The sequence below is a fragment of the Mytilus galloprovincialis genome, chromosome 1, assembly GCF_965363235.1.
Source record: "Mytilus galloprovincialis chromosome 1, xbMytGall1.hap1.1, whole genome shotgun sequence".
NCBI lineage: Eukaryota > Metazoa > Mollusca > Bivalvia > Mytilida > Mytilidae > Mytilus > Mytilus galloprovincialis.
Genome location: NC_134838.1, coordinates 15,750,843 through 15,762,929, shown reverse-complemented (window position 1 = coordinate 15,762,929; position 12,087 = coordinate 15,750,843). Strand labels below are relative to the sequence as shown.

Here is a 12,087-nt window from a genome sequence, read left to right as displayed (position 1 = left end):
AGACATCAAAGACGTTATACACTACTAAAACTCAAACGGATTAATAATTTCACATTTCTTGTAACTTATAATCGGTTTTGCTTAATTAGTAATTAAGAACCGCAATCAAAGTGTAATCAAATGAAATCCGATAGTTCCCAACAGCTGGAGAACTCATCCTAATGTGACGTGCACCTTGTGGGCGGAGTCAATATTCATGAGCGTTTAAAATTATCAAAATCTTTTCCACTGTCATCGGACAACCATTGAAGACAAGGATATTTTATTCACGAAGGATTTTCATATTTAATTTGGAATTACTTTTCAATTTTAATTAGTGAATTCTATTGTTTTATAATACTTTTAGTTAGGAGTTTTCAAGTGTAAAAGGGGTGGGCTTGCTATTTGTGAATATAAGCGGCGTCCACATGTTGGACAAAACATTTGTTTGTGTTTTGAAAATGTGAGTGCTATTTGACAATATCTTTTTGAAGAAAAGAGAAACTCAGGATGGCTGCTTGTGGTGGTCTTTCCCCGAGTTTAAGTCCATCTTTCATGGCAGATGAAAAGGGATGTTACAATTCTGTAAGTAAAGTAATTTTGATATTATTGCAATAAAAGTTCAGTTATAAATATCAACAACGGGCACCTGCAACGATCTTTTATTCATGAAATTACCATAAAAAGAATTAGTTCATCGTGTTACATTGTATGTTAATCTGAGTGCAAAAATTTAATTGACTTTATTTTACATTATATAAATCTCTTAATGAGATTAAGATTTTAACCTATGGCTATGTACACAAGTTAACTATACCCTTTTTTTTTAAATAAAAAAAAAAAAGATTTATTGAGATACATGTAGCATACTTACTGCAGAGACATATATGTCTCTGCTTACTTAAGCAAGGCAACTTTTAGGCATATTTACTCATATGAGGAAGAGGATCTTTTCCCATTCTAAATTGTTAATTTTAAAAAAAAATTTATTACCATTCAATATATACATGTATATTAATTTCTTCAGCTTTTCCAATGTTATATCAAAGAACCATGATTTATAAATTTAATTAATTACTCACGTAACTCACAAATATAATTTTGAAATTTAGTCAAATTTCATGTCTTAAGAGTTGAGATACATAAGTTGTTCGGAGATATACCGGTTAATAATGTGAACAGATATTTTATTTTACATGAATGAGGGTAGTGATGCCCTTTACCGTCAGGCGTCAAACGTTAATTTTGGGCTACTGTTGGCGTTAAATTGATTAAATTTTACTGTAATTTGTCAAAATATTCTTATTGTCAGAGATCTCAAATAATTATCCTAACCATTGATTTTGGAAAACAATTAACATGATTTCTCAAAATTATTCGATTTTTTATTGTCTAAAAAAAGTGGTTATTTATTCCTTCAGCAACAAAAAGTACCGTTAACATCATTTGGCAAGCATTTTTACTGTTATTGTCATGAAGGTAACCCCCACCACCCTCATGAATACTTTGTTTTGTAAATTGATTTTTAGTGAATACAAAATTCACCATTTTAACTGATCAACAACGTTTATGTAAATCCCTAATCCTTTCAAGTGCCTTCCCAGAAACATGTTAATTGTTTTTGCTAAAATGTAAGCTGCAATATACATGTAATTTAGAAAACTAGATGTGTCAAAGTCCATAGCCCGTAATTTCAGCAAAAATGAGCCCAGCGGAACAAAACTGAAACTTGATCCGTAACTCATCTTGGTGAACTTACATGCCAAAAATCCTCCCAATATCTGAAAGCGTATAGAAAAAAACTCTGTATAATGGTTTGTTACAGAATTTCAGAACTGCAGAATTTTGGAATTTCAGAATTACGGAATTTCGGAATTACGGAATTTTGGACAAGGGTAAAACCATATGGCACCGACAACTTCGTTGCGGGGCCATATAAAACTATTCATAAAGTTGCTCAACTCCTCACTTACTTTTGATATTAGTTTGAAGTATAAGGTCTAGAGTATTTGTCTATATATAGTTCTGCCATACATGTACATTGTATCTACATTCAGTTTTTGTACAGGTACATGGAAGTAAATATCACACTTTTTTTCAACAGAACCAGGACCATTAATTACTTTAGGACTTTATGCCTAGGACATTCCTATAAATTTGCAGCCAAAGGGTTGTTAGATTCAGGGTTCAAGTAATGCAGTTGTTGAAAATAACCTTTTTAATCGCACCGCACTGATCTAGTAACTGCCCCACTTGGTTCTGTCAGTCTGTCATGTAAATTGATAGTTCAAAATTGAACAACACTCAAATATAATTGTTCAAGAAATAGTAAGAAACGTTTGACTTTGCTTCTCTGGAAGTGAATGATTTTTATTTTGTATGCAGCTTAATAATGTTCAGTAATAGCATTAATGTAAGCAATTTTTACATCAGCTGAGCAGTCACTTCCTGTTTGCCAACAGTTTTTCAACAACCCTTGTACAAGGAAAACTGTTTCAAACTTGGCCTCTATTGAAGGGTACTTCTACATAATAATGTTGAGTTGGGGCATATTAGCAATTTTTACGTGGTTATCAATGATTATGGTTTCAGGTTCTTAAATTTTAAAGATGTTAAAACAATTCAAAGCAGCAGCAGTACAAGTGTAAAGGAATTTCAATATATGAAAGATTATCACTGTACTTTCTTTATATTTTCAGGGTCCCCCTTTAGCACATCAAATTAAAGCTGGGAGGCCTTGTTCTAACTGTCCAAATGTATGTCCTGGGTTTGAGCTGCATTATTGGAGGTAAGTCAGGTGTATTTTAGGACAAGACTTCATTGTTGATTTGACAACTGTCCAGGAGATCCTCTACAACAGGTTTATAGTTCTTGAACTTTGTAGAACTTTTCTGGAACATCAAGAACTGTTCTTGAATCACTAAGAAAGTTCTAGAACACAATTTTGTCTTCATGTGAGCTCTAAAATGTGATAAAGAGCAAGTTTAGTAAACCAATCATGCTGAATCAGCAGTTCTTATTTCATGAACCTGCTGATGGATTATATTTGCCACTGACCATATATTTCAGATTCAACATTTAACATAAGGATTGAACTTCATTTGTTTCTTTCATATTTCAAGAAGTCATTTTCGTTGAGGAAGGGTAGCATTGCCCAATGGGTGAAGGCAGATTCAGCGAAATGAATCTTAAGCATTCATCAAAACACAATGCATTATTAGTTGAACTTGCAATAAAGTGTCTTTCAAACAGCATAAGATTTGAAATGCACTTGAAAATCGAACTATAGGTACTGTATGTTAATTAATAGATTGCAGTGAGCTTAAGGTGCAAATTTATTAGTTACATGTACCCTGTTTAATCAGTATACAGTTTGTTAGTTTAGTTGTGGTTTTAACAGTCTATTCATTCATGTTATCAATGCTTTCTGACATTTAAATTTGGGTACAAATTTTATTGTCAAAAATCATTGTCAGATTTTTTTCTGAATAAACAATTCATTGAAGATAATATTCAAAGGTCTAGTTTCCAGTTCATAAAGTTTACCAAAGCCACAATGTAAATCAAATATTTTTTCTTTAAATTTGTGATATGTTTAGTTAAACAATTTTAAATGTAACTAACTAAACATATGCCTTTTAGAATACAATATACAATAAGGGAGGATCAAGAATGGACCAGTTCCACTGGCTATTATACGTGTCTTGAACAAAAGGACAAAATTCACATGATTTTGTGACCTGACTTCATTTTGTGTTGTAAATCGAATGATTTAGTTTGACCGCTTTCATGTACAGATATTTTCCATCAAATAATGCAACAGATTTCTCAAATGTCTAGTGATCAGCATTTTTTATACATTTAATTAAGCTACTGATGATCAATACTCCATAAAAGAGATTTACAAATATGATGAGCTCGTCTTCCATGTTGAAGGCCTCATTATGTTTTACAGCAATGAAAGGTCTGTTTCTTTGCTTTAGTTGTTTTGCCAAGTGGCGAAGTGCCTATATGTATTTCGCATTTCTAGGTGTTTCATTTAGTATTTTGCTGGAAATGTGGTACCCATCGTGACATGTAACAGTTTCTATTGTTTTTTTTATAGAATGTGATACATTTTTCTCTCTCAAACACTAATTTGACAAATTAGGATAAAAACTCAATATACATTTGATGCTTCGAAGATCTCTTTCTTAAAGCTTTTCCATTCCTTTTTCTTAAATAAAAATCAAATCGAAACATGCTTTGAAATGACTCTGATGCCAAACTGAAAGTTAAATAATACTGTAAAAAAATAATAAAACCGAAATTAAAAATTCATAGTTTGATTTTAGATAATTGAATCTCCATGTTTGACATTGTCAACATGTATGTTTTAAGACCAATGCATACATATAGATGTTTGATTTGTTTACATTTGAAGTATTGAATCAATGAATATCTTCAAACTACAGGGGTTCAGGGAATTTGTCATTTGTTTGTTTAATTTATTCCAGTAATGTCTCTTTCTTTGGCAGGATTCCATATGGGTAAATCAACAAATTTTGACTGAAGATTTATTAATATACCTGTTAATGTGTTGGCTTTTTCACAGTCATTTTTTTTTTCAATTCAAAAAGGTTTTAAACTCTGATCAATAGTTTTATTACACCTAACTATTTTCAGGGTAAATTAATACTTTGTAAGTGTAGTTTTGATTAAGCAAGGTTTTCAAGGCTTTATGAATTTGATCAATACATTTATATGCTACTCTGATTGAAATTTATATAACTTTTTAAAAACCCTATGTAACAGGGAAATTTAAAATTTCAGTTATAATATTTCATGACGTAACACAAATGAATACTTCATTGATCTTCTTTTATATACAAATATATGTGGTTAAAACTTAAAACAATAAAGTTGAATGACTAAAATTGATACTAATTGTCTTTAAGTCAGTCTGTTACAAATTGAAAAAAAAAAAATTAATTGTGCCTGTAAAATTCTGTTTGGTTTCAATTTTTGGGCATGAAATCTAGATCAGTGTATATATTACACTGTATTTAAAAGTACCATTTAAATCCAATTAACTTATTAAAGTCAAAACTTAGCAACTAGTTTCAACATAAAACTGCTTAAAAAATACTGATACACATAACTGATGGGAAATTTTCCAAATGTACATGTACATCTTTCAACAATGAAGTGTGAATGTCATAATACCTTGTATACATGTATGGGTTGACACCAAGTTCCTTAATTTATTCATTTATATCATTAATGGTCATTTATGAATATCATTATAAATCAATATAAGGTTGTCAATTACCTAACAATACCTGAAGGAAATATGCAAAGATGTCACTTTGTCATAACCAGATGTGTTTATTTTTATCTCAAGTTTCAATTAATAAAGTAATAAGGACCCCCAGGTATGGTTACTCTGGCTATGTGCACTGAGATTGTTTGGGACAGGAATCAAAAACACGTTTAAAAAAATGTACTTTCGAAAAAAAAGAAAAATGATTTTTGAATAAGGAAATAAGGAGTGTGTAAGTGCAGCCATATGATATAACATTGTAAATAATAGGGTGGCTTGATTTTTAGTCCAGACAGCTAATTACTACATCTAAGAATATATTAGGGAAACATTTTCCACTCCAGAAACCACTAAAAGCTGCACATAACAAAATACTCTAATTAATTCTCACGCAACATGCCTCTAATTGTTTCTAATGGCAGTTACAGTCAATTATAAAATACAGGGAGAAAATTAAACAATAAAGCACATGCAAATCTTCAACATGTTGATGTTAAAGTACTACAATATGATAAACCACATGTGGGGATTGTTGAAAAATAAATTCCACTTGATTATCTTATTGATAGGGAACAATTAAATGAATTCCTACCAATCTATTTGTCCTTGGTGAAGCTAGATGGGAAATTAATACCATAGTGGAACAATTAATGAAAAAATGTTAATGGTTTTATAATTGTTGTGGGTACTAACTGATGTTGGTTTGACAATTAACTTTCTACTGTTTGTACTATGGTACCAAATATTACTTGTTTTGATAGCAATACTATAAAGGATTAAGAGTATTTTGAACACATTAACATGATTAAAGCTGGACATTCAGCATGCAATTGCTAAATCATAAAAAAAAGTTAGATACTTGTTTTATATATTGATTGTTTATTCTAAATACCCTGTGGTTATGTATTATAAAAGAAAAAAAAACAATAACTGTGATTATAGTAAAGACCATGCATGGCCAGTATATTGAAAATAGATATTGTTTGGCCCTGAGGCTTTGGTATAATTACCTGCAAAACTAATTATAAACACTGGAGTCCATCATGGTTTTTTATTTACCCTGAGAAAAGAACTTATTGATTATTATTGCCTTAATTGCACATGTTTACATTGCCAACTAATTTGTACTTTTAAAACTAGTAAAGAAAAAGTAATACTAAAGTCTTTATTTTTATAATCAGTCACTTATCAAGGATTAATATGTACTATCTAATTCAAAATATTTTGAAAGTAGTAAAAATAATGAAAATACACATAATGTCATACTGACTTTCCTCAGGCCAATTAAAGCCAAATCTTTGATGTTTAATGGTATTATTACTGGACTCAGGTGTGAGGTTGTGGGTCTATTAAGACATTTATAGGACATAATCATACTATTTTATGTCTCTATATTGTATTATCTCTTACTTATGTCTTTATATTCATTGTTGATGCAAATATTGTGATGTTTATTATGTGATTAAACTGGCTTGGGGAGGTCGAAAAGCCAGGTTTCAAATCTGACCGTTGAATTGTGAGATCTTTATAATCTTTGATGTTCCACAGAATATATGAAGAAATATTATTTTGGCATAACAACATCCCATGTTTAGAAAGCAATTTAGCCCAGAGATATGCTGCAACAAGATCAGGTGAATTCACATTTTAATATTATAAAATTACAAAATTTACTTTACAGCATTGTGTACAGTTCACACTTGCTAAGTCTGGCAAAACTAACCTGAAACCCAATGCTAAGGGGGTTGAGAGTCCATACATTTTTTGTGTGCAAAAATTGAGGATTAAAGTTCAGGGTAACAGATGACCTTTACTAAATGCTTGTAAGATTAGTTAAAAATCAGTTGAAAAGCAATTCATATTCTGCTGAGAATGTCAGATACTTACTTCACTGTGACCACATGCAAATTACATTCCAAGATGAATTTATTCATAACAAGTCTAGACTCCAGGTTATTCAGAGCTTCTCTGCATGACTTTTTAGAAGAAAAAAAATTGTGGTTGGGTTGCTGTCTCATTTACATTAACCCCATATCTCTGGCCGACATCTCATGTTATTTGTTTAATATATTTAATACGGGATGGAATACATAAAACAATATTCTCTTTTTTAAAGGAGCGAAGTACATGGATAAATTTTGAAATTTCTTTAGGGATTGGAAACTGCAAGAAACACAAGACTACAAATGTCAATCATGAAGCTGCATAAAACCAAACATCAAATATTTAAAACATAAACTTAATTAATTCCCACAAGTAATATTCACAAAATGTATTACATAATATCATAATCTGAACAATCATTTGAAACTTAGCTTCCATCTCAAATGTAACATAATTAATAGCATTGTTTGTATTCTCTCTTTGGGGAGTTTTGTTAAAGATTATTTTGATCTGGTCAATTTTTTTTAGCGAAATCTCTTTCATTTTGATTTTCTTGTCATTCAGAACATGTACAAGTGTAAAATATATAATGGGATATTTTTTTGGGGGAAAAATGTCTAGTGACCCGAAAAAGGATAAAATAGTGAAGTAGCACACCATTCTCAATACCTAAAGTACCAATTCCAGGAAGGTTTTGAATTACATTGTATAAAGGTTTGAATCACCATACTTTTGTACAGCATTGACATTTTTAATTTAGATGAATTGTCTTTAGGGAACATTGATAATTCTTACTCCCAATAATCTTGCTATAATTTAGAAAACAGTTGACTACTAAAGGAGCATTTCTACAACAGAAACTCGTAAAACCATAAAGAATCTTTCAGAATATGTGCAGATTATTGTACCACATTAATAATCATAAATAAGGAAGAAGTGCAAGTTTAGATCTACTTGTGTGTGCTTTTTAAAAGATCTGTTTTGTACACAGTGGTGGATCCAGGGGGGGTTCCGGGGGTTGGAACCCCCCCTTTTTTTGGCCGATCAATGCATTTGAATGGGAGCATATAGTTGGAACCCCCCTTAATCTTTGTTGGGAACCCCCCCTTTTTAAAATGGCTGGATCCGCCACTGGTACAGATAATTTAACCTTTTGGAAAGCCTCTCTGACTCTGTTCTTGGTGCATTGTAGCATTTGTTGAGGTAATTACACAGAAGCAGCTGATTGTGTCTAATTACCAATATATTACATGAAAGGGTGGGCACTACCCTAAACTATCAACACAGATGTTATAAGGCATTAATCCTAGCTATATTTATATACTTAACATCCAATTTAACTTGGCTTAATTTAAATATTTATAGTATACATCCTGTCAACCATACTTGAGAAGCCATTACACAATCATTTGTATACTTTTCTTAAAGACCCAGCAGTAGTCCCAAACAAGTAAACTGGTTGCTCATTTATCAATGATTTGGCTATCAATGGAGAAGCTTTTGAAGTGTAGATATATAGGAAGGATATGCACATACATGAATATTCTGTCTTGTATCTATCCAATACTCAGATCACAACATTTTTTGCATATTTTATATATATGCAGGCAAATTTTGAAGTTTGAGATTACATGAAATATAATGCAAGACAAAGTATCATTTTATACATACAAAAAGATCTCGTTATCACCCTCTAAACTGTTTACTTGGACAAAATTTTATTAAATTTGTGGATTGTGTCAAGATTTCCCATTGTTAAAAAGTTTAATATTGACACTATCATGAATGGGAGTGTCAGTGTTAAAAAGCACATTTTAATAGAATTTGGTCATAATGCAAAAGTTATGTAATGTGAAAACTATGTCTTTTCAAATAGTCTGACATTCCTTAATTTTAAGATTTTATGGTTTTGTAATTAGTAGAATATGAGTTTGTTTGGAGTACAGGAAATGCGATAAGAACAGATATTTGGTATTTGTTGGACGTCAAGCTGTTAAACATGAATTGTCTCCTCAATTGCTCAAAAAAAAAAGTGAAGACAAATTTTTCTGTTAGATTTATCAAGAATATTTATAAAACGCACTGGTTTGATTGGTCCACAGAGATGTCTGTTAATCCAGTATGCATACATTCATCTAAAAGTATAAGAAACTCTGTTTAATTTATTCATATTCTTTAATTTTGGTTGCACCAGACTTAGAACAAGTCATGCAAGTCAGATAGAGGATTGAGCATACAATTTCTTTAACAGTATGCATGTTTTAACAGTGCTCCCACTGACCTGGTAGATGTATAACCGCCCATTTTTATCTGCACTGGCAGAATACTTCTAAAGTTCATTTGGTAGAGTATGTGCCACTGGCGTCCTGGATTCCAATGCTCTCTGGTTAGGTGGTAAATTTTGGAATAAAGTTTCTGCTTTGCTGATACAATTTAATTAAGGTCTAAGGTGTAAAGCAGTGATACACATTCTTATTACTTGTGTGTGAGCACGCTTAAATGTACTAACATGAAAAACATGACAGTTGCCACATGTTGCACAGGATATTCTTATGCTTCCAAAGCACCTTGGATCACCTCCAGTTTATAGTGGGGTTTGTGTTACTCTGAGTCTTGGATCACCTCCAGTTTATAGTGGGGTTTGTGTTACTCTGAGTCTTGGATCACCTCCAGTTTATAGTGGGGTTTCTGTTACTCTGAGTCTTGGATCACCTCCAGTTTATAGTGGGGTTTCTGTTACTCTGAGTCTTGGATCACCTCCAGTTTATAGTGGGGTTTGTGTTACTCTGAGTCTTTAGTTTTCTATGTTGTGTTTTGTGTACTTGTGTTTTGCTCATTGTTGAAGGCCGTGACCTATAGTTGTTAATGTCTGTGTCATTTTGGTCTTTTGTGGATAGTTGTCTCATTGGCAATCATACCACATCTTCTTTTTTATATTTTGTCTGTTTGTCTTTTTCTTTTTTTTAGCCATGGCTTGTTTGTTTATTTTGACTAAGGACTGAATGTCCCGCTGGTATTTTTTTGCTCTCTTTCACATTGTAGTTTAGTCCAGGCAAAGAATTTTCATTTTGAGGACTATAGAACTTTCAATAATCTTCAACTTTCTGCTGATGAAGTTGTAATTACTACAATATACCTGTCCAGAAAACAGAGAAGAATTTGTGGTTAATCTGGTTACTAATTGGCACTTGTATGTTCATTTGTTTGGTTTGATGTACAATTATTATCTTTTGGTATTGTGGCTGACCAATGAAAGATGAGCTTTATCAGTAAACTATAACAACTGACCAATGAAAGATGAGCTTTATCAGTAAACGATAACAACTGACCAATGATAATATTGATAAACATTGTTAGGGTAATTGTTTCTGTGTCTAGGTGCAAATTACATACATATCATAGATTACATATTTTGTTCAAGCTGTGGGACCTACAGTATACAAATTTAACCTTTCTTTAAGGTTACACATGTACATTCCAGGGATGTGCCAAGTTCAGACTGTTTTGTCTGGTTACTGTTTCATTTGTTGTGAAAAATATAAGGCCTCAGTTTTGACCAATTGTTAAGTTTTGTGTCTCCTTAAAACAGCAAAGGTTGGAAAACTGTTTAACAGATCTTCTACTGCTTTTGTATCTGGCTAATTTCTGCCAGTTAAGACACACCTCCACAAGTTTGGAATATTGAAATTGTGGAAATATATCATTGGAAAAACATTGCAATCCAATAACCCCAAAAATCTTTGTTACATATTGTATTGTTTGGTTGAATCCGCTCATTGACATTTACCACTTACAATGTAATGTGGTGGATTCCATCTCATTTATTTTCGTCGGTATCCATTTTCGTTGATTGTGGAAAACTTGGGTTTTCGTGGATACAATGTATAAGATTTTCTTGGTTTAGCAATATATCTGTATACAAGATAAAATTTGTAATTCAATAAACATTGAAATCATGGTTCACCTGCGCCCACAAAACCCTGGAAAATTTGTATCCTACGAATAATATAGAATCCACAGTGTTCCTGCTGGAAATACAACACTTGTCAAAGTAGCATGTATGGTTGTGAAAACGTGAGCAAATACCAATATGACAGCAGCCCTTCAATACCAATTCACAACAGATTCATATTTAATTTATCAGGTAACACAAGCTGAATTAGAGTTGTAAACAGTGATACATACATTGTACATACATGTACTTTTATGTCCATAAAAAAAACTTAATACAAAAAACTTAAAATTAACAATTGGATCAAAAGAAAATACCATAGTTATTTATTTATAACAGCCTATAGGTTTTTCGTTAATTCTGAATATATATATAAGGAGAAATATACAATTTTTTTACCTGAAGAAAGGTTAGACAAGGTCGTATATCAAAGAATAAACAAATCAGACTAATGCCCTTCAGTTTACATACACTAGAAAGGATTTAGTTTGATCTTTTTAAGTCTGGGGGTTGTTTTTTCAAGTAAGTTAAACATTTTTGTTGAGAAACATTTCCTCAGATATTATTAATGCATATATATATATATTTGTTGTAATATATTGGGATATTAGCCCTTCAAATCAAGTCCGTTATCTCAACCGTACTGTGTTAATGTCCTAAGAAATTCTTATGAATGAATATTTTATGATTCGGATAAACAGCTTCAATTGTTAATAAAAGCCATTAATAAATTCCATTTGAAATAGTTGTTACAAATTTTTTAAGCAATTATTGGAAAAGATTTAGCCATCTTCTATTAAAGAACATTAAGATTACTTAGAGCTTAGTGTCCTGCTGTGAATTAAGACTTTTCCCTTTGCAATGTGGTAATAATCATTCTATTGGACACTGGATTTGTGAAATTGACAATTTTGTAAAGATTAAAGGTTATGAAGAATCACATAACTGTATTCAACCCGCATACCACACA

The 12,087-nt window shown here is 31.5% G+C and overlaps 1 protein-coding gene across 2 annotated transcripts in view; it reads left to right on the top strand.

Moving 5' to 3' along the window:
• Positions 1 to 213: 213 nt before the first annotated feature.
• Positions 214 to 12,087, top strand: part of LOC143067058 (prickle planar cell polarity protein 3-A-like) — a 55,529-nt gene continuing 43,655 nt past the window's right edge. Inside the window, exons 1-2 of one of the 2 annotated variants that reach the window (XM_076240064.1) lie at positions 214 to 564; positions 2,679 to 2,767. In XM_076240064.1, the coding sequence (XP_076096179.1) occupies positions 490 to 564; positions 2,679 to 2,767 (164 nt within the window). In that variant the 5' untranslated portion in view covers positions 214 to 489. Of the gene's footprint in view, positions 565 to 2,678; positions 2,768 to 6,797; positions 6,916 to 12,087 lie in introns of those variants that run through there. The other variant, XM_076240082.1, reaches the window with a different exon arrangement.